Here is a 23,467-nt window from a genome sequence, read left to right as displayed (position 1 = left end):
GCTTCCTGCTGGAGGATATTGGAACAGACTTCGTGGAAAGCATGGAATTGAATTTGGGATGAATAGGAAGGATTTGTCCTCCATACTGTCCCTAGTGGAAACCAATGAAAGGAATTCAGAATACCAGGGTTGTGATTCAGTGTGGAGTACCAGAAATATGTCAGTTTCCAGAACCTCCGAGGAATGTTGGAAAATCCATTGCATTTATTAATAGGGAAAATTTTATATTAGATTAAATCTTCACAGTCTTTGCATGCCAGTGTGGGCAGCCCTTACATATGCTTATGTGTATGTGATCTGGTTGCCAAATAATAAATATGAATAATGTATGTCCACTCTTGTGCACACATAGGTGTGTGTGTGTGTGTGTGTGTGTGTGTGTGTGTGTGTGTGTCTTCTGTTTCTCTAGCCTAAATGTTCTCTTGGACTCCAGAGCCATATACTCGATACCCTATGAAATACCTCCTATACATATTTCTGACCCACTCCAAAATGGTTCACCATGTGGAGGATTTGCATGTTTCCTTCTTTTAGATTAAAATTTTTATAAGGGCAATAATAGCTGGAAAATAATATGTACCTACTGAATCACACTATCAATCTAGAATGAAATCAGATCTTCAAAACCTAGATATACATGAAAAACTGCTTTTGATAAGTATTCTAAATCAGTACAAGAGAGTTAAAAATAGACTGTGAAACAGCTACTCTAAGAGTCTGTTTTTACCTTAGAAGAAATGGTATTGGACAAGATAACAGGAAGCAGAATTGAGGAACTTACCAACCCTTGACCTTTTCCACGGTCTGAGGCTCTGTTGTCTATCAACATCACTCATCTTTGTTGCCTAGACATTCTCCTACCTGGATTACTGATACAATCAAGGCCTTCAGGAGGTTTGCTATTTATTGAAATCTAATCTGAGTTGGAGAATAATAACCCAGATAATTTTGTCACTTTTTAAAATTATATAATTTTTACAGGACAAGAAGGCATTGCTAGAATGTTCTGGATTGGATTAAATCAGCTGTACTCAGCTAGAGGCTGGGAATGGTCAGATCACAAGCCATTAAGCTTTCTCAACTGGGACTCAGGTAATTAATTGTTCTTCCCCCACCCATTTTGCATACAGAGCAAAAGCTTCAGAAAACAAGGGCTTCTCACTCTCTGAGATCTTTTAAAAGTTTCAAGAACTGATAAATCTTGTGATTACTTCTCAGAATTTTTTTTCCCTAAACCAGAGTAGAATGAGCACACCACTTGGCCAGGAACCATTCTGGATCCCTTAGGGGTCTTGACATGTCCATGACTTGCCCATGTTATGTCCATCTACAACTTAACTCTAATGCAGAAATATTTCCTTATATTTCAAATCCTTGGGGTCTCCCCATTCTGGCACCCAAGTACTAATAGCATAATGGCTATATTTTATTACACAAATAAATAACACAAGGAAAATTTTATAATGATTAAAACCCTGTTTAGCCAAAAATATCTTTTTCCCCAAAAGAAAGAATGAGGTACCTTTTTAAAAATAAAATATGACAAGTGAAAAACCTAAAAGTTAACATTAATTTCAGTACAAAATATTCTGTTCATATATAAGGAAAATGGGTTAAGTACTTAAGTGTCACTTTAGTTAACTAAATTTTCTGATTTCTAATGAATTAACAACCTATTGTCTCAGTAAATAGAATCTTTAAGTATAATTTAATCTTTTTAAATAATATATATATATATATTTTTTTTTTTTTATGGTGGTGGCACTAATAATCAAACCTAGGGTCTTGCATATGCTAAGCAAGCATTCTATCATTGAGTTACACCCAATCCTTAATTTATTTTTTTAAATTTTTAATTTAAGGTCTTAAAGGCATTACAAAATCATAGATTAATATTTTCATTATATAATAAATATAGATCAGCAATAAACATTTATTAGAGATTACCAGCCACAAGATATATGGCAAAAATTTTTATTCTTAGGGACAAGTTTGGTTTTTATTTTTGTGTTTTAAATTAGCTATAATATATTAGAATATCCACCCCCCACTTGTATTTTAAAAGAAAGAAAAGTTGTATACATTAATATCCATTTTATACAATTCAATTTAATTAAAATTTTAACTAAATGATGAGTTCTCATAAAGGCAGAAAATGTAATGTGAAATATTTTTTCTAACCACCACCCCGATTCTAACCTTGTTCTTCTAACTCTTTGAAAATCCTACTTTTTAAGATATGCCAAAGGCACAAATAATAGGTGGATCAAGCTGTGCCGGAATGGATGCCGAGTCTGGTCTGTGGCAGAGTATTTCCTGTGAAGCTCAACTATCATACGTCTGCAAGAAACCATTAAATAATACTGTGGAGATAACAGGTATCTTCCTCAGTTGCTTTACAAATAAATCTTAAAGCTGTGAGGTCAAGTGAAATCCATCTGAGATACTTATCTCCACCTTCCCTTCATCTGATACTGCCAATATAGGAAAGTATTTAATTTTTGACCCTATCATTAGATATTACCAACTGCATATGAAAAAATCTGAAGTTGAGGCAATGAAGAATATCAAGTAAAAATATGTATATGCCCATTAGATGGCAGAGGTATTTATTTTTCTTTTTTGGTACTGGGGATTGAACTCAGGGGCACTCTACCACTGAGACATATTCCCAGCCCTGTTTTGCATTTTATTTAGAGAACAGGGTCTCACTGAGTTGCTCAGCCCCTTGCCGTTGCTGAGTCTGGCTTTAAACTCAAGATTCTCCTGTCTCAGTCTCCTGAGCCTCTGGGATTACAGGTATGCTTGCCACCACACCCAGCTGGGATATTCTTGATAGGAAATGTATTTCTGCTCACGGATCACTCTTGTTCCTCTAGAACAGTAGTTCTCAAATGTGGTGCCCAGAGCAAGCACAATGGCATCACCTGTGCCATTAGAAATACAGATTGCCAGGGTTTACCCAGATTTACTGAATCAGAAACTGTAGGCATGGGGTCTAGGAATCTATGTTTTTGTTTTGTTTTGTTTTTAAATATTTTTTAGTTTTAGTTGGACACAATATCTTTATTTATTTATCTTTATGTGGTGTTGAGGATTGAACCCTGGCCCTCACCCATGCTAGGCAAGCACTCTACCACTGAGCCATAACCCCAGCCCCTAGGAATCTGTGTTTTAAGAAGCCCTCCAGGTGACCCTGCATGCTCAAGTCTGAGAGCCACTGCTATGAGGACAGGCCTTATATATTGCATGCCTCTGTGAAAAATCAAGACCTGTGGACACAGGATACCCCCAGGCTCTCCCAGCCCCTGCCCCACAACACCCAGACCTCCTCTATCTTTCTATGCTGGGCTTGTTCTTTGGGTCTTTGAATTGAAAGAACCCAGTAAAATGAGAAGTGCAGGACAAAGTATCTACAACGATGGAATTGTTCAGGGAAGTGTGAGGAAAGAGGAGACCAGCTGAAGTTTTTGAGGAATGGAGGTTTGAGGAGTATTTACAAGAATAAAGAAGAGTACCTTGGATTGTTGAGCACCAGGCCCAGCATATACCTGAAATTTGATTAATTCTTCACTGAATGAGAAAAACTCAGATTCAAAACTGGGAGGGGGAAAAGGGCATTTTTAAGTGTCCTACTTTAAGGAATTATGTGGGAAGGGAAAAAAACAATCGAATTTCTTGTCATCCAAAAAGGAGCATTGAGCTATTTTTTTTTGAGAGAAAAAAATACACTTCCTATCAAGAATATCCCAGCTGGGTGTGGTGGCAAGCATACCTGTAATCCCAGAGGCTCAGGAGACTGAGACAGGAGAATCTTGAGTTTAAAGCCAGACTCAGCAATGGCAAGGTGCTGAGCAACTCAGTGAGACCCTGTTCTCTAAATAAAATACAAAATAGGGCTGGGAATATGTCTCAGTGGTAGAGTGCCCCTGAGTTCAATCCCCAGTACCAAAAAAGAAATAAAGAATATAGGGAAATGTTTTAAGATAATAAGAGGAATGAATATTTATCTTCTGAGTTAATATAAGCCAAATATAATCCATACAACAAAAAGCATAATAGAGAAGCCAGCACAAATGAAAATAAGCTAGAGCAACTGATGTTAGATTAAGTAAATATCTCAAAGTAGCAATTATTAAGTAAATCATGATGTTTTCACATGATTGAATAATATGCATTCATTATAACTGTGCCAGCAGGAAATAGAAAAAGCAGAACAAAATGATATGCCTACTTATCATTTTAATCTTGTAAAAATATGTATTCATAGAGACAAAGACTAGAATATGAAAATGATTGTTTTAAGTTCAATTATGTGTGATTTTTCCATCTGTTCTTTTATAGTAACTGTAAAACACAGTAGTAATAAATGAACGCTATTGAGAACCTTAAAGTTAATTGAGTTATCTTGTAATTATGAGAGGCTAGTTGAACCTGAATTTTTATCCTTTAGTAAAAAACAAATCTCTTAAGATGCTGTGTTTTCTTGCAGTAAACCTTCCAAGTGGAAGGTGAAGTCTGAGTAACCAGCTACTTTCTAGTTTTGTTAACAAGGATAGAAGTATTTTGTATGGCTTTATACCTGACTCTTTTTCTCCAGAAAGACTAGACCTTTACTTGTGAGTTTTAGCATGGGCAAAACAAAGAATTGCGTTCTAAGGACCATTGGTCTAGCAGAGGGAGGAAAGAAGAGGTCCAGAGATGTCATTTGCTCTTTCCTTCCATTGCTACTGTCTCTTGGGTGTGAAGTGAGCACATGTCTCATTCTGTTCCTGAAATCTCTGCCTGTCCTTTGGTCAAAAGTGAGCTTTAATGCATATTCCCTTACTAAGCTGGCCATACAAGAAAAGAAGGCTTGAGCTCATGCTAATCTTTACAACAGCAGAGACTGAAGGGAACCTAACAAATCCCAGAACCAGAAAAAGATTCAAGCAACTGGCTTAACCTACATCTTTCTTCTATCTTTTAGGACCAAGGGCAATATCTCCCTTGATTGTGTCTATACCCTTAAATAATCTATCCCCAGCCACACAGCATATTTCTGTCACATTACAGTCACATCATGTAATGGTAATAATGATTCATTATCTGAATCCCTGCAGGAATTCTTATGACACTAGGTATATATTAGGTACAACATAAATTCATATTACTCAAGGATCTGTCATCACATTGCCCAATTTTCCAGAAGCCTCATGATTCAAAACAGAAAATTGTGTAATGTTGTTGATTCAAAATAGATATAGCTTTCCTGGAATATAAATTGCTGCTTTTCTCCCAGATGTTTGGACATATTCACATACCCGCTGTGAAGAAGGCTGGCTGCCAAATAATGGATTTTGCTATCTGCTGGTAAATGAAACTGGTTCCTGGGATGAGGCACATAAGAAATGCAAAGCCTTCAGTAGTGACCTAATCAGCATTCATTCTTTAGCAGATGTGGAGGTGGTTGTCACAAAATTCCATAATAGGAGTAAGTTGTTGTTGTTTTTTTTAATACCCTATTTTAGAGGCTTAAACATTATAAAATATCCCTGCTTTCAGACTCTTGGTGAAAATGAAAGCTTACAATGACCCTGTCCACAGGCTTTTCTGTTGGATGGAACTGTGTTGTAGTCTGCACTGTCCAAGACACTAGCTACCAGCCAACATGGCTTTTGAGCGCTTGAAATGTAGCTAGGGAAACTGAGGAACTGAATTATTCTTTTTATTTACTTTTATTACATTTTGGTTTATATAGTCACATATGCCCTAGGGGCTACTAATTTGGCAGTAAAAGGTTGATTGAATAATCTGTCTCTTCTCATAAGCTAAATTCTATTTCATTCCCTCCAAAAATCTAAGTGATGATTATTTTACTTTTGTAATTTTTTGGAAGCTAATTTTTTGGTAGACACAACTATAACAGACTTCTGTTACCATGCCCTCTGCCTAGGATTCTCTAATAATAGTAGCTAGTAGGGCTGGGTTGTAGCTCAGTGGTAGAGCACTTGCCTCACACTGTGAGGCACTGGGCTCAATCCTCAGCAACACATAAAAATAAATAAAAGATATTGTATTCATCTACCTGCCTCATTGAAATTTTTAAAAAATATCTAATTTTTTAGTTATAGTTGAACACAATACCTTTATTTTATTTACTTACTTTTATGTGGTGCTGAGGATCGAACCAGGGCACGTGCTAGACGACTGCTCTACCAGTGATCCACAACCCTAGCCCTGCCTCATTGAAATTTTAATAGGCTATTTAACAGTACCATAAAGGCTCTTAAAACTTATATCAGAATATAAAAATCAGTAGCAATATACATATTCAAGAATGTAGTTTATTAAAGCCAAACAAAACTTTTTTTTTTTTTTTTAGATGCCAAAGAAGAAATATGGACGGGACTTAGGAACATCAATAGACCAACTCTGTTTCAGTGGTCAGATGGTACTGAAGTCACTCTAACATACTGGAATGAGAATGAGCCAAACATACCCTACAATAAGACTCCCAACTGTGTTTCCTGTTTAGGAAAGGTAGGAGACCTCTGTGGTGTCTTTATCGTCTTACTGTTATATGTAATAATAATAATATTAAGGTTCCTTTGATTATGGTATTTGTGTTTAAGCTAAGAAAATAAAAGGTGAGAGGTTTATAGACTATCTTTCTTGGTAAATAAAAGCAGTCAATCCACTTTCTGACAATGTCTGTTCTGACCTGAAGCAGATCTAGAGACTCTGTGCCAGAGTGGCACAGAATAACCCGCTGTCTCCCAGATCAGGGTCTCTATCAGCCTTTCTGCCATCAGTGTCATATTTGGCAGGTAGCCACAATTTAACCTGAAAAGTCCCATCTTTTTGTGTTCAGGACAAATTTCATATCAATTCTGGTTTGAGGATGACATGAAAAACACTTTTTTAATATTTTAATTTTAAGTAAAATTTCAAAAAAAATTTTAATATAATTTTATTTTAAAAGGACTAAACTTCTTCATAAAAACATCTTACTCCTGTGGATTGCCTAAATATTTATTGAACATACTTTAGTTAACCACTTAAAACAGACTGTGACTTCAGAAAGGATATACATAGCTCTGCATTTTTGTTTATATCACTTTCCTGCAGAAAACTGTGTAATTGATTATGACGTGTCACCCAGCCATCTAGAGAGACTTAAGTGGAAGCAATAAATGCTTTGTTCAGAAGTGTTTTAGTAGTAAAGATATATTTGGAAAGATGTCACATCTGGTACTCTATTTTAAAGAATATCCAAGATGTCTTTACAAGAGTATCAAAAATGGAAGTGAGGTGGCATTAGCAAAAGTGAACAGAAGGCATACCTAGACAGCATTCTGGTGTTCAAAACCAGTCCTCAGCACAACTCATCTGTTAAAGTCTAACTTCAAGAAAGCAAAGTAACTTGCTCAGTTAGGCAAAAGTAATTTTAGGTGGCATACTTGAAAGAGACAGTGTTGAAGTGTAGACTGAAGTAGACTTGAAAGAAACTTTTGATTCTAGAATTCTTGAAGACTAGCTCTTGGACCACCATCCTCATGTATCTGAGGAAACTGAGTCTGGGACTTAGCCGATGTGCCACGCAAATTGAACCTTGTACAGACTTCAGCCATGTCATAGGAAGGAAGAATAGAGTGCTGGAACTGTTTGTGGAGAAGTTCTTCTCACTTTTACTTCTAGGCCAAGTGTCCTTTGGTGGTTTTATTGTCAAGCCTTTAGGAAAATGAAACTCATCCACACTGTGACCAGAAGACAATGCTGAGAGATAAAAGGCTGAGAACCAAACCTTCTCTTTGTGGATTCAGTTCTAAATGTGTGGCAAATAATTTCTTTCACAAGCAAATATATTTCTCTCTCTCTTTGTTTTTAAAAGCTAGGTTACTGGAAAGTCCAATCATGTGAAGAGAAACTTAAATATATATGTAAGAAAAAAGGACAAAAAATGAATGACTCAAGATCTGATAAGATGTGTCCTCCAGATGAGGTATGTAAAATCCCTTAATTTTGCTTAAGCAGAATTACAACTTCTTGGTTAGAGATGGTAGTTGAGACCTTAACAATTTGGATTTGCAAAATAGAAGAGACAGTAGCTTCTGTTCATTTACATTACAGCAAGCCAGAAGACAGGAGTCATAACATATTGGTGTTCTCACACAATGAAACAAGACATTCTTTTGGGGTTTCTATAGAAATGTAAACAATTAGGGATATTGCTCAGTTGGTAGAGTGCTTGCCTCGAATGCCCAAGACACTGGGTTCAATCCCCAATGCCACAAAAAAATAAAAAGTGATTGATTACTATCCTTCATATTAATATCCTGGGCTGGGGCTGAGTGTCAGAGCAGCTGCCTAGCATGTGTGAGGCACTGGGTTCAAGCCTTAGTACCACGTAAAAAAATAAATAAATAAATTAAATAAAGGCATTCTGTCTATATATAACTATAATTTTTTTAAAATACTGATATCTTTACTTCTTCTACTGATATTATTCCTGTTAAAAAATGATTCAACTGCTGGGTGGGTAGCACACGCCTGTAATCCCAGCAGCTCTGGAGGCTGAGGCAGGAAAATCGCAAGTTCAAAGCCAGCGTCAGCAAAAGTGAGGTGATAAGTAACTCAGTGAGACCCTGTCTCTAAATAAAATACAAAGTAGAACTGGGGATGTCGTGTCCCTGAGTTCAAATATAATAATAATCCAACCAACAATTTTTTTTTCTGTTTTACCCCTCTCCTATAGAGAGATGGCCTTTATTGGTAAAGCTCTGACAAATGAACTGGTCTCCGTCTTTTATTTCTTGTTTACCCATCTCTCGTTCCTTGCTTTTCCTTCAGTAACAGTGTCCACTTTATGCTGAGGATAGCCCTTGCTGCTCTGCCACTGAGACTTATTTTTAAAAATCCAACAATTGTTTTATGGTAGGCCAGGCCCTAGGGGTAAAGAGGATTATGCCACACCTTCTGTTTGGCACAGTCTTACAGAGGTCATTTATGAAGTTGCAAGCCACCCTCATCGTGTATGACTTCACTAGCCATGTCCTCGGTTTGCACAACTTGTAAATGTTATCAATATAGCAGAACTTGATTGTCAGAGGGGGACACCATCAAGTCCAGGAAACAATGTGATGCTATTTCTCCTCTGATTTAGGGCTGGAAGAGACATGGAGAAACCTGTTACAAGATTTACACCGATGAGGTCCCTTTTGGAACAAACTGCAATCTGACTATCACTAACAGGTGTGACCATCAGTAAACCTGTACTAGAAAACTTCTAACTCTGAGTTCTTATATTAAACAATCTGCCTGAGGAAATGAGGCATCTTTAATTCTGTGATTGTGAAACATTTGCCAAAGTGGTTCTTCTTTTATAGATTTGAGCAAGAATACCTAAATGATATGATGAAAAAGTATGATAAGTCTCTCAGAAAATACTTCTGGACTGGCCTGAGAGATGTAGACTCCCGTGGAGAATACAGTTGGGCAACTGCTGGTGGAATAAAGCAAGCTGTGACATTTTCCAACTGGAATTTTCTTGAGCCAGGTAAGTGTCTGAGCCTGAAAAGGAGTAGAATCAGTGAGTAGTGAAATAGCATCCCTCCCAAGTGTTCTTCATTTGTGTTTGGAACGTGAGGGGATTGATGATCTCAGAACCGGCGACTATGAAATGATCCAATGAAAGAAGTAAGAAAACTCAGGTCTCCAAAACCATCATCTAACAACTCAGAGATAGAACCACTAGTGTGAGGGTTTTGTTTTTGTTTTTGTACCTTTTCTATGTAAGATTCAAACAGAATCCAGAAGCATCATTGTGAAGCACTTCACATTTTCATCTCTTTGCTTAACTTCACTCTCCAAAACTGAATGCTTATTTCTGTTATTCTTAGAGAGTAAGAATAAAGAAGAGACTATATTGTATATAGTTTTTATTTTTATTTTTTAATTCTAATTTGTTGTATATAACAGAAGAACACATAACAATTCATACTACACATATAGATCATAATTTTTCTTATTTCTGGTTGTATACAAAGTATATTCAAACCATTCATGTCTTCGTATATGTACTTAAGGTAATGATGACCATCATATTCCACCATCTTTTTTACATCCCTTGCCCCTCCCTTTCCCTCCTTCCCCTTTGCCTTTTCTAGAGTTTGTCTAATCTTCCCATACTTCCCGTCCCAACCCAACTATGAATTAGCCTCCTTATATCAGAGTAAACATTCGGCATTTGTTTTTTGGGGATTGGTTAACTTCTCTTAGCATTATATTCTCCAACTCCATCCATTTACCTGCAAATGCCATGATTTTATTCTCTTTTATTGCTGAGTAATATTCCATTGTGTATGTATATGTATGTATGTGTGTGTGTATGTATATATATATATATATATATATATATATATATATATATATATATATATATATATCTCACATTTTTTTATCCATTCATCTACTGATGAGCATCTAGGTTGGTTCCACAGTTTAGCTACTGTGAATTGTGCTGCAATAAACACTGACGTAGTCCCTGTAGTATGCTGTTTTTGAGTAGATCGAGGAGTGGGATATCTGGGTCAAATGGTGGTTCTAAGTTTTTCAAGGAAACCCCTTATTGCTTTCCATATTGGCTGCACCGTTTGTAGTCCCATCAGCAATATATGAATATGCCTTTTTCTCCACATCCTCACCACACTTATTATTGTTTGTATTCTGAGTGCAGTGAAATGAAATCTCAGAGAAGTTTTCATTTGCATTTCTCTAATAGCTAGAGATGTTGAACATTTTTTCATATATTTGTTGATTTATTGTATATCACATTCTGAGAAGTGTCTGTTCAATAACCCACTTATTGATTGGGTTATTTATTATTTTGGTGTTTAGCTTTTTGAGTTCTTCATATACCTAGAGATTAGTGCTCTATCTGTGTGCAAGTGGTAAAAATTTGCTCCCAAGATATAGGTATATATCTCTCTATTCACCTCACTGATTGTTTCTTTTTCCTGAGAAGAAGCTTTTTAGTTTGAATCCATCCCATTTATTAATTTTTTATTTTAATTCTTACACCATAGGAGTCTTATTAAGGAAGTAGGGGCCTAATCTGATATGATGGAGATTGGGGCCTACTTTTTCTTCTGTTAGATGCCGGATCTCTGGTTTAATTCCTAGGTCCTTGATCCATTTTGAGTTGAGTTTTGTACATGGTGAGAGAGAAAGGTTTAATTTCATTTTGTTGCATATATATTTCCAGTTCTCCTAGCACCATTTGTTGAAGAGGCTATCTTTTCTACAATGTATGTTTTTGTCACCTTTGTCTAATATAATTGTAATTATGTGAGTTAGTCTCTGTGTCCTCTATTCTGTACCATTTATCTACCAATCTGTTTTGGTGCCAATACCATGCTGTTTTTGTTACCATTGCTTTGTAATATAGTTTAAGGTCTGGTATAGTGATGCCACCTGCTTCACTTTTTCTGCTAAGGATTGCTTTAGCTATTCTGGGTATCTTATTTTTCCAGATGAATTTTATGACTGCTCTTTCTATTAGGAATATCATTGAGATTTTGATTAGAATTGCATTAAATCTGTATAGTGCTTTTGGTAGTATGGTCATTTTGACAATATTAATTCTGCCTATCCAAGAACAAGGAAGATCTTTTCATCTTCTAAGGTCTTCTTTAATTTCTTTCTTTAGTGTTCTGTTACTTTTTGTTCTAGAGGTCTTTCAATTCTTACTCTAAAAAAAAAAATAGAAAATATTGAAGGCATTGGCAAATTTCTAGAGCCATATGATTTGCCCAGATTGAATCAGGATGATATACACAATTTAAACAGTTCAGTTTCAAGTGATGAAATTAAAGATGCCCTCTACCAACCTAGAGAAGCCCAGAACCAGATGGATACACAGCCGAGTTCTACAAGACCTTTAAAGAATAACTAATTCCAATACTCTTCAATTTATTTCAGCAAATAGAAAAAGAGGTAGCACTTCCAAACTCATTCTATAAGGCCAATATCACCCTGATTCCAAAACCAGGAAAAGACACATCAAAGAAAGAAAACTTCAGACCAGTATCTCTAATGAACATAGGTGCAAAAATTCCTCAATAAAATTCTGGCAAATCGCATACAAAAACATACCAAAAAGATAGTGCACCACAATCAAGTAGGGTTCATCCCAGGATGCAAGGTTGGTTCAACATACAGAAATCAATAAATGTAATTCATCACATCAATAGACTTAAAGAGAAAAACCATATGATCATCTGAATAGATTCAGAAAAAGCATTTGACAAAATACAGCACCCCTTCATGTTTAAAACACTAGAAAAACTAGAGTTAACAGGAACATATGTTAACATTATAAAAGCTATCTATGCTAAGCCCCAGGCCAACAGCATTCTAAATGGAGAAAAACTGAAAGCATTTCTTCTAAAAACTAGAACAAGACAGGGATGTCCTCTTTCACCACTTCTATTTAACATAGTTCTTGAAACACTGGCCAGAGCAATTAGACAGACGAAAGAAATTAAAGGTATACAAATAGGTAAAGAAGAACTCAAACTATCACTGTTTGCTGATGACATGATTTTATATCTAGAAGATCCAAAAAATTTCACCAGAAAACTTCTAGATCTAATAAATGAATTCAGCAAAGTAGTAGGATATAAAATCAACACCCATAAATCAAACTCACTCCTATACATCAGTGATGAATCCACTGAAAGAGAAATTAGGAAAACTACTCCATTTACAATAGCCTCAAAAAATATAAAATACCTGGGAATCAATCTAACAAAAGAGGTGAAAGACCCATACAATGAAAACTACAGAACAGTAAAGAAAGAAATGGAAGAAAACATCAGAAAATCGAAAGGTCTCCCATGCTCCCGAATAGGCAGAATTTATAGTCAAAATGGCCATACTACCAAAAGCATTATACAGATTTAATGCAATTCCTATTAAAATCCCAATGAGACCATTTTTCATAACCAGGAAACTGGAGCATGGAGAATTCCCACAAAATTTGTGACACATGGTCATGACCATCAATGTGAGTATTGTTAATATTAACAAAATCACTTATTTACTTACAAAAGTCAGAGGACACAGACATCAAACTTGGTTAAATCTCACTTAAATTGGAAATATTCTAGCAGGTGAAACATAGATTTCTTTAATACAGACTCGGCCATTTTAGAATAAATGTCACATTCATCCTTGATAAGCTTCAGTGGTTTGAGAGGGCTCAAGAGGTAGCCACCACCATGGTGTCCTTTGCTGTGTGGTCAGAAAAACTTCCATTAGGTAGATAGGTGGGCAGAACAGGGAAGAAGAAGCACATCCCTCCTGGGTGGTGTGGCGTTATTTTTCTGAGTTCCTTGTTCCTCTTGTTGCCTATAGGTAAATATGAGACCATATAGCTTCTCTGGTGGGATAGAAGTCATTCTTGTTCCTTTCGGTGTATGTGACTCTTCTTGTATTCTGTTCATTTCAGGCAGAATTATAATTAAACTATTTTCCATAACATTGAAATTGGATCATGTAAGCTTATAATGAAAATAATACTTGAAATTGGGACTGCCCTCAAAATTGGTGACCCATGGTCATGACCACCAATATCATGCTATAATGGAAAGGAAGCATAGCGTAACTTTTTGCCAGACAAATCTGAGTTCAAATTTCAACTTTTCCTCTCACTTACTATGACTAGGGTCAAGTAATTTAGTCTTCATTCAAAAGTAGATCTGAGGGCTGGGAATGTGGCTCAGTGGTAGGGCACGTGTCTAGCATGTGCAAGGTCCTGGCTTCAAGCCTTAGTACCACACACACACTCACACAAAAAAAAAAGAAAGAAAGAAAAAAAAAGAAAATCTGGTAATATGAACTACCTTTTTTAAAAAAAAATTTTTAAATTTGTTCTAATTAGTTATACATGACAGTAGAATGTATTTTGATAAATCATACATAAATGGAGTATTAACTGCTCATTCATCTGATTGTACATGATGTAGAGTTACACAGGTCATGTAATCATAAATGCACATAGGGTAATAATGTCCAATTCATTCCACTATCATTCATATCCCTATGCTCCCCCACACTTCCCTCTGTCTAGTCCACCCATGACTGTCTCCTTACTATGAATAAGGTGTGCTTATCAGAGAAAACATTCAACCTTTGGTTCTTTGGAATTGACTTTTGTTTGCTTAGCATAATGTTCTCCAGTTCCATCCATTTACAAATAATAAGAATTAATACCAATATTATGGTATTAATACCATAATACCATAATTTCATTTTATTTATGGCCAAGTAATATTCCATTGTGTATATATGCCATGGTTTCTTTATCTATTCATCTGTTGAAAGGCACCTAGGTTGGTTCCATAGTTTAGCAATTGTGAATCAAGCTGCTGTAAACATTGATGTGGCTGCACCACTTTAGTATGCTGATTTTAAATCCTTTGGGAGTAGGTCAAATGACTGGGTCAAATGGTGGTTCCATTCCAAATAAACTATCTTTTAATGTTGTTATGAACAAATAAAATTATGACTGTCATAAGATAAATAGTAAACAAATATGTTTCCACATACCTCCTTCTGTCTTTATTGTCCTCACCCTTCCTTTGGATCTGAATCTGACAAGGTTTTATTTTGAAATGAACTGAATTGCTTAGAAACTGCTCAAAGTTTTTTAAGCGAATTGGAACCATTTCCCTGCAGCATAGTGGTTTGGGATACCACCTTGGAAGCAGACTGCTTTGGGTCAGCTGCTTACTAATAGAGTGATCTTGGATAAGTCACTTCATCCTCACTTACCTCAGTTGTGGCTAGAATCACCCTCTGGTTTGTTGTCAGAGTTAATTAGGCTGGGTGCAGTGGTGCAGGCCTGTAATACCAGCAGCTTGGAAGGCCGAGGCAGGAGGATCGCAAGTTCAAAGCCATCTTCAGCAATGGTAAGGTGCTAAGTAACTCAGTGAGACCCTGTCTCTAAATAAAATACAAAATAGGCCTGAAGATGTGGGTCAGTGGCCAAGTGCCCCTGAGTTTTCAATTGACAGTAACCAAAAAAAAAAAAAAAAAAAAAGAATTAATGAGCTTAATCCCTAGAGTGGTATCTGATTGGGAGTCAATACTTCTTTATAATACCTACCACGACCATCATCATCCATCATAATCATTATTCTGAACAATATCTTTCTTTCCTCTTTTTCTTCCATTGTTTTTTCTTATTTTTTCTCCCTACCTTGGCTCAAATAAAGAGAAGAAATACATGATAGAAAATTTTTGGACTTTAAAGTTTTAATTAAACTTTCCCATTCAACCCTAGCGTCTCCAGGTGGATGCGTGGCTATGTCAACTGGAAAGTTTCTTGGCAAGTGGGTGGTGAAGGACTGCAGAAGCTTCAGAGCACTTTCAATTTGCAAGAAAATAAGTGGACCCCTGGAGCCTGAAAAAGCAGCCCCCAAGCCTGATGGCCCTTGTCCTGAAGGCTGGCATGGTTTCCCCTCCGGTGTTTCTTGTTACAAGGTAAAGCGGCATTCTCATCCAGTCCTTCAGTGGTGTCATCTCTGCACTATCCTAGTTCATGTCGTTGTACAAATTATGTTCCTTGCCATAGACATATAACCTAAAAAAGTGTTTGGGAGCACTTGGCAGGACATTTGGAAACTTTGGTGTCAGGTGTTTCAATCCCACACTCTGCACATGTCCTCCCCAAAAGAGTAGGGCCAGAGCCAGAACTGGCCCTCTGCCTGGCTTCTCTCCTCCTGAGAGTCAGTGGGCTGCCACCATGCTGATGCAATGCTTGTGATTCTCGTATCCCTCTACTTCTTGTCAAATAAAGAGGTTCATCCCTTCTCATTATGGGAAAAAATGGGTCATTCGGTCAGTCAGTCAGTCCCACAAACCAACCATTAGATACCACCCCAAATCTTAGTAGCAATGACAGTGTTTAGTCTCAGGCTCATAAATCTTGGGGTCAGCTAGGGTTTGACTGATCTAGTTTGAATGGTCAACTCTATTTCCAGCCGCAGGTCAGCTGTGTGGGACTCGCTATGATGACTCTAGGGCTCAAGCCGAATGAGCAGCCTCTCTCAGGAGATTGTTTCTTGTGGCAAATCACTGGAGCCCAAGAAGTCAAGCCTAACCACATAAGCACATCTCAGGCCTCTGCTCACTTTAGCTACACTAGTATCCCATTAATCACAGAAAGCTACATCGCCAAACCCCACATCAAAGTACAGAGAAGTCTACTCCACCCCAAAGAGGCCATGACAAGAATGTGTCATTATATCATAGGGAACAGAAGAATTGGGACCAATAATTGGCCTACCAGTGCATTTTCTCTTCTTTTTTGAAATAATGATTTCTTTGACCTAAAATTAATCATTACACAACAAGGAAACAGTCCACAGTGGCAGGTTTGGTTTTGTTGCCTTCGGTCAAAGTTCACACATCAGGACAGACTTTTATTTGCTACTTCCTGATCTGAAAATAGTCCTCTTCTTATGTAGGTATTCATGGCTTGCATTCGAAATTATATTGTCAGCATACTTCTTTGCAGAATTCTTCTCCCAGAGCTTCCTTATGTACCCCTTACAGCCTTGACTGCTGGTTCATTTTCTCTCTCAAAGTCCTGGGAATGCATTAGAATATGGTATCTTGTTGGAGCAGTTTACTAGCCTGACTGAGGTAGTTCATACATCTGACAATAGTGATCATCTTTATAGGCCTTTAGTTGACACTTAGAGCATGAAGGGTCCTTGACTCATTGTACACAGATTTTCCTGTGCCTTCATTATGAGGATCAGTTTCAGGTCCCATAATATTTTGACTATAATTGACTTAAAAACTATGAATACTTCATGATTATGCCAGAAAACAAATTAACATTATATTTTGTCAAGGCATTCCATGCAGAAAGAATTGTGAGAAAGAGGAACTGGGAAGAAGCTGAAAGATTCTGCCAAGCACTTGGAGCACACCTGCCTAGCTTCAGTCATATGACTGAAATCAAGGAATACCTTCACTGGTTAAGGGAGCAGTTCAGGTAATATTTCTAGAATGAGCTTCTGTGCTAAATGTGATGTCTTGTAAATATTCAGATTAACATGTTATATCATCTTAAAAAACCAGTGCTTAGCAGTCATGCAATATCAAGCACTCTTATATGCAAGATACTATGAGAGATTCAGAGATGAGTGAGACACAGTCCCTGTCCTTTGTTCTAGTAAAGTTCAACAACAGTGTTAAGAAAAGTATGTTTAAAAAAAATATCTACAGCATAGATAAAGAGGGGCCTTGGCAATTCAGAGAAGGGAGGAAGTTTTCCTGGCAGGTATGATCAAGAGAAATGTCATGAGGAAGGCTGATTATTGGAGGGTAGGTAATATTTTAAAAAGTAAAATAGAAAAAGCCAGTGAAAACACAAGTCAAGGTGCTGAGAACAGAATGTACAGATGTGGGCAAGGAGAAATGAATCATACAACTTGGCTAAAAAATAAGATTTGGATACGAAATTGAGATCCTTTGCTTATCAGAGAATGAGTTTAAGTCAATAAGTAAAAAACAAGTAAGTTAATTAGTCCCCAATTAACTTCATTTGTGAAGAGATTAATTAAGTGGTATAAACCACTTATATTCCTATATACACAAGCATGCAGATACACATATACATATAAATGCATACATACATACACATACATACAGAGGGGGGAGTAGCTCTGTAGATCGATGCAGACCAACTAGTTAGAAAGCTAGTACAGCTGCTCTGGTGGAAGCCTGCATAGAGGAAGGGCAGTAAGAAAGGGAAAATTGGAAGTGATCATAGAAGTTATAGCCATTGTGATTTTAATATTGAGGTAGAAGGAGCCTTCCTTGTCAATTTTCCTGATGTCTTTAAGGACAATATGGAAAAATATGAGCCAGGTGATGCTGTCTTGGAAAAAAAAATTCTAAGCTTTGCACACAATCATGGTTATTAGGTTCATCAACTCCACAAAATGTTTTTCTCTTTTCACTTTCTGAACTGAAGAAAGACCCAAAGCTGTCTAAAAAAAAAAAAAGTTCAGGGTATACCAGAGTAAATTATATTTTCCCAATCATTTTGAATCTAACAAAAATCTCAAGGAAAACAGCAAAAATTAAAATAGTTTGCCAAAACAAAAAAAAATGTTTAACTAGCCTTCTTTGGAATATAGAAGTTATTTAAAGACTGATATCTAAAGAGTTTTGAGGCAGAAAAAGCCTATAATATATTAATTTTAGTTTCCAATTAATTTCACTTGTGAAGAAATTAATTGATATTAACCACCATATTACCTTCTTGGAAAAAAATTTCAAAGACAAATTCCAGTTAAGAGATGAATACAAAAATCAAAAACACTTGAGTAGGGATTTCATTATAAAAGAATCAGAAGCAATAATATAACATTAAAACCTAGCCCAAAGTCTAAGTAGTTGTAATAAATATAATTATAAAGACAGAACAAAATTATCCTCTGTCTTGAAAGAGAAATATAAGAATAATTTAATTACACCAGGTTTTTAACTGTTTATATAAATAAAAATTAGAATGTAGAAAGTTAAAACAGTTGTGAAAAAAATGAAAGCATAGTAAATTTCTCATTTTACCTGGAAATCATATTTAGAAACATTGATTATATAAATTTTTAAAGCTTGAAGATAATGTTTAGTAAAATTTAAGCATATGCCCATCTATTGAATGTATAATAGGTTGTGGTGGAGCCCATATAGATAAATATAAATAAATAAAATAATCAAGGATGAAATCCAACATAAAACAAGTTGGCAAAAGACCCATTGTCGGTTTTGATTAAGTCTGAGTATACAAATTTGTTCAATAATAGTATCCAATTCTACGTTGCTATAAGAGACTTAAAAACAGCCAGTTAGCACCTCTGCAGCCCAAAGTAATGATGTTTTTTTCCTGGAAGAAAGGGTATACAAAGTGTTACAAAATTAAGACATTTCAATAAAAACCCATCTCTTTAAAAATTGAAAAAACTGGCAATGATTCATATTACACTGCATATGAGTCAGTGTGAGTAGCTGGTGGCCCATTGAGATGTGACATCACTGTTCAATTTGCCAGGGTCCCTAACTCATTACTTCTTGACCTCCTTATGATATGTGCTTGTTCCATATTAACTCAAATAGCAAATGAGTTAATAATCACAAGAGCCATGTTATCATCTTAATAGGCACTAAAAATGCATCTGGTAAAATTCTTATTCATTTCTGGCTTAATATATATACTTGATATATAGTTAATGAATACAATTAATATACAAGTTCTTTCTGAATTAAAAATAGAAGAGTAGTTCAATCCAGTAGCCATAGCACAATTAATGACAAAGTATTATTAAATGAATCTCTGCACCAATGGCAGATTCTCATTCCCATTATAGTTGGCATCAGGCCTGTAATCACTTGACCCAGTGACTGGACAAGGGACCAGTTAGGGATCAATCTCTTAGTGCCATTTCTAAAGGTACAGCTACTGGTCTCCCAAGATCCTTGAACCCTTTTATGAAGAGTAAGATTCTTTCTAAATATTTTAATTAATCCCCGTATCTTGAATAATTTAAATTTCACTAAGGAGAGCTCATTTCTGAAATCATGTGGATTAGCAACTTCTAGTTTCACTGACATAAACCCTTTCCTGACTTTCAGCAGAGGCTAATTACCACAGCCTCAGGTGTAGCTTTGGATCACACACATCCCTGTGGTGGCCACCTGTGGGGCATGGCTTTTTTAACACTCTGCTGATCCTCTCTGAAGTGTGAATTTTGAGCAAAGCAGCCTAATGGCCCCAAGATCTCAAGCTTGACCCGCACATTATCACACTGTCTAGATAAAGTATTTATAGTAAAATACTGATATGCAAACAAACTCTGGATTCTCGAGTTAGTAATTCTAATTGGAACAGGGAGTCATGGGTAAGTACTAAGCAGTAAAGGTGTAGGATTTGTGGGAATCAATTGATGGAAAACACTGGAATAACATATGTGATAGAAATGACTGCTAAGAGCCTCTATTACCGACTGGATTACACTAGGAATGTGTTCATATTACACTAATATGAACGATAATTAAAGAACTTCTCTTTATTTTTTTAATCACACTTAAGCACTTCCCATTTAAAAATTAGTACAAGTTCATATGTAAAATTTGGAAACTATTAAAAGGGTAATGAAGAAAATAAGAATCATCTCAAATCCTAGTTCCCAGTTATAGTTAACATTTAGTGTAAATGCTTTCAATTTTCTTCCATTCCTATACATGTAGTTTTTATAAAATGATTGTCCACAGAATTACTATGTATAATGTTTCTTTTTCTAATCACAAAAATAATGTATGTGGAATTAAAAAACAGAAAAGCACAGAGGAAAGAAAACAAATCTCTTTAGGAATTATGTTTTATTTGTAGTCTTATCCTAGCAGCCAACATAATGCCATATTAGACAGACTGTGTTTCTGCTTAATAAGTATTCCATTAATAAAGAAATTGTTTCCCTGTGCTGTACTTAGAAAGAAAACATTCTAGAACCAAAAATGTAGCCATGTCTTAAAGGAAAAGAAGGAAGCAGACTCATTCATATTAGAAAATGACTCTGAAGCTTACTCCTTGAATGCATTAGCTTTTATTGCAGGAATTGACCTTTCTCAGCAAGAAGTCCATTGCCCACCCAAATTGTGTATTGCATGCCAAAGAGTTAAGTCAGATTACTGCTATACTTCTCACAATCTAAATTCCACATCTCTATTTGTATTTCAATGAAAAGGATTCATGGTGCACCAAGTCATTAAGGCTCTGAGATCTTTGCAGCTCTTAATAGCAGCCCAACAGGGAAAGCCATTGTAGAGCAAAAATAGTCATAGGATTAGAGAATAAAGGCTTATTTGCAATGCCGTTGCTGCTGTGTACACTGCCTCCTGTGAAGTGGCATGAATGGATTTAGATATAAATCTAAGGCTTTGCAGACTAAGAGCCTTCATCAAATAGTATTTATTGGGGGTTATGGCTGAGATACTGTTTTTCTTTGCAACCAGATGCGACAGGAAATTTGATTGAGAATAGGAATTTTAGCACACTCACACATATTAACCTTTTATATAATGTCTCCTTAACCTAAAGGCCTTGAAACTGTATACTTACTTGGTTTGTATACTTGGACTGGAGTACAAGAAATTTATTGAGAAAGTTTGATTTTGATCTGATTTCTATTATGATCAGGTACCTAACTTCTATTTTTCCCTCCAGTTTTCTGAAATCTACATTGGAGGTTTGCACTGATAGATGTGATTTCCAGTTTATTCTTACCTTTCTTTATCTGGCTACAGCTAAAGCAGATCAAACTTGGAACAAGTTATAATTCAGAAAATGCTTTCCACTTTGGACCACACACAAGTAGCTACTATTTTCTGTATTTGTGACGCACTAGTGAATCCCTGGAAATGAAACGGAAGACTAAATTTCTGGGTTGAAATGAAGTTCAGTCTCAGAAAGTAGTGAAGATTAAATATTTTTTGGACAATTGGGCAAACTCTTTTTCTCTAGGAAACTGTCCTCTGAGATTCAGCTGAGATGTGGAAATGAACTTGAAAGTAAAAAAGCTTTTAAGTGGGAGGAGGGGCAGCCATTGGCCAAAAGGAGAATAGGTGAGGGCATCAGGAGCCTGGAAATCTGGGGATAGGCCTCTGCAAAGGCTGCTTTGGGGAACCTCCTGAATGCCCAGCAGTTGACCTTTGATCATCTGCCCAGCTATACTGTTGATTGCCTAAAGAAGGTAAACTATCTAATGCTTACTTTAGGGAAAAACAAAATTTCTACATTAATTCCCCTGGCCCAAGTATATACTGTGTAAAGATTGTATTGCCAAGTAAGTATGAGGAAGGAAACTTAATCTTCTCTTTATTTTAGCCATCTGGCTTTAATTACGCTGTATGTGGTGCTTATCCAGATCTATAGTGTAGAAATCCAAAACTCAGACAGTATGAGACATTTGGAAGCTGTTAGGAGAACTCTAATTAACTGAAGACACAAACTGCAAATTCCTTTTATAGATACTAAATTTAAACTGACTTAGTTGTCTCCCCTGGATTTATCTGAAGTCCACAAATTGGTGATTGTCCTCTATGAAAGAAAATAATATAACACTGACAACCAAAAAGAACAATCTTCATATTCCATTGCAACAAGTTGAAAAACTTGGGATTAAAATGATGAAAAAGTACTGATTGATATTAAGCTATGAAAGAATATTGAACAAAGGAAAGAGATAAAGGAAAGCAATTATTTTATTAAAAAGTGAAAAGCAATTAAAATAGTTTGTTCTAGCCTTTTATTCAATAGGTCTACAAATTTTTACAAAATTTTCTATTATATTTCCCAGTAGTCTTGTGGTTGCACACTCCGTATATTCCACATCCTACTTAAGAGTAGGGATAGTTTTTAGATTTGGATCCTACCCCTTCTTTAATATGTTATCTATATTCATACTATATTTATATATGTATTCTGTATGCATACACATATACTCCCTTATAGACATATGTATTTATCCATGTGCTACTGATGCCTTGTACCAACAGAAAATTAAATTATATGTACTATGGGGCCAGGGATATTAGCTCAGTACTACAGCACCTGGCTAAGATGTAGAAGGCATTGCGTTCAGTCTCAGTACCTAACACACACACACACACACACACACACACAATTATATGGAATATAACGGGTCTGCCTATGATGTCTTAAATTTTAGAAACTATTTTCATGTAGAGATGGAAACAGAAAAGTTTTTAGTCTTATCACTTCTACTTATGCAGATCTGTTTCCCTGGCTAGAGCTTAAGTTTATTTGAGGAAAGGGATCACTTAAATGTGCATATAATTGTGTACATATTTTTCCTTGGAATTCCTGTTTTCCTCTAGGCCAATCTGAATACTGAACACTTCAGACTTTGGCTGGAAAGAAATGTTAGCCATCCTTTGAAAACTATCTCCTAACCTCATGAAAGTGTTTCCTTTGCTTCTGCAGTCCACAGTGACCTCTCCTTCTTCTCAACGTTGGTAGCACTTAAATTTATACAGCTTATTTGATAGTTCTCATCAATGGTCTTATCGTATTTTATTTTCTTATATAAATCTTGTCTCCCTAACTACTTCATTATTAGGTCTTGTACTTCTCTGTGTCATCGTTGCGCCCAGCATGTACATCAAAGTATACTACTTATGAATATTATGTGTCATCACTTAAGTGATCGTTTAATTCTATCTCTCTAGTATATTTCTTTGGCACTTCAAATATACTCAAATTTGTTTACTTTCAACTTAATGGGCAATAGAAATTAAAATATTTTTTGAACCTTGTTTAGTATAAATTTAGCAAAATGGTTCTGTTCTTTTTAAAGAGATGTGATAGTGTTTAGACAATGCTTTT

General features: G+C 36.0%; 1 protein-coding gene across 2 annotated transcripts in view; it reads left to right on the top strand.

The window, feature by feature from the left end:
* The window catches only part of LOC101960713 (CD302 antigen), a 126,372-nt gene that overhangs the window by 18,874 nt on the left and 84,031 nt on the right, over positions 1 to 23,467 (top strand). For both annotated transcript variants that reach the window (XM_021730549.3, XM_021730443.3), the window contains exons 5-13: positions 982 to 1,092; positions 2,238 to 2,378; positions 5,282 to 5,473; positions 6,365 to 6,522; positions 7,874 to 7,984; positions 9,146 to 9,234; positions 9,369 to 9,538; positions 15,329 to 15,528; positions 16,908 to 17,050. In XM_021730549.3, coding sequence (XP_021586224.2) covers positions 982 to 1,092; positions 2,238 to 2,378; positions 5,282 to 5,473; positions 6,365 to 6,522; positions 7,874 to 7,984; positions 9,146 to 9,234; positions 9,369 to 9,538; positions 15,329 to 15,528; positions 16,908 to 17,050 — 1,315 coding nt within the window. The remainder of the gene's footprint in view (positions 1 to 981; positions 1,093 to 2,237; positions 2,379 to 5,281; positions 5,474 to 6,364; positions 6,523 to 7,873; positions 7,985 to 9,145; positions 9,235 to 9,368; positions 9,539 to 15,328; positions 15,529 to 16,907; positions 17,051 to 23,467) is intronic.

Source organism: Ictidomys tridecemlineatus, chromosome 7, assembly GCF_052094955.1.
Source record: "Ictidomys tridecemlineatus isolate mIctTri1 chromosome 7, mIctTri1.hap1, whole genome shotgun sequence".
Classification (NCBI taxonomy): Eukaryota; Metazoa; Chordata; class Mammalia; order Rodentia; family Sciuridae; genus Ictidomys; species Ictidomys tridecemlineatus.
The sequence above is the reverse complement of the archived record's forward strand: the minus strand, read 5'-3'. Positions and strand labels throughout refer to the sequence as shown.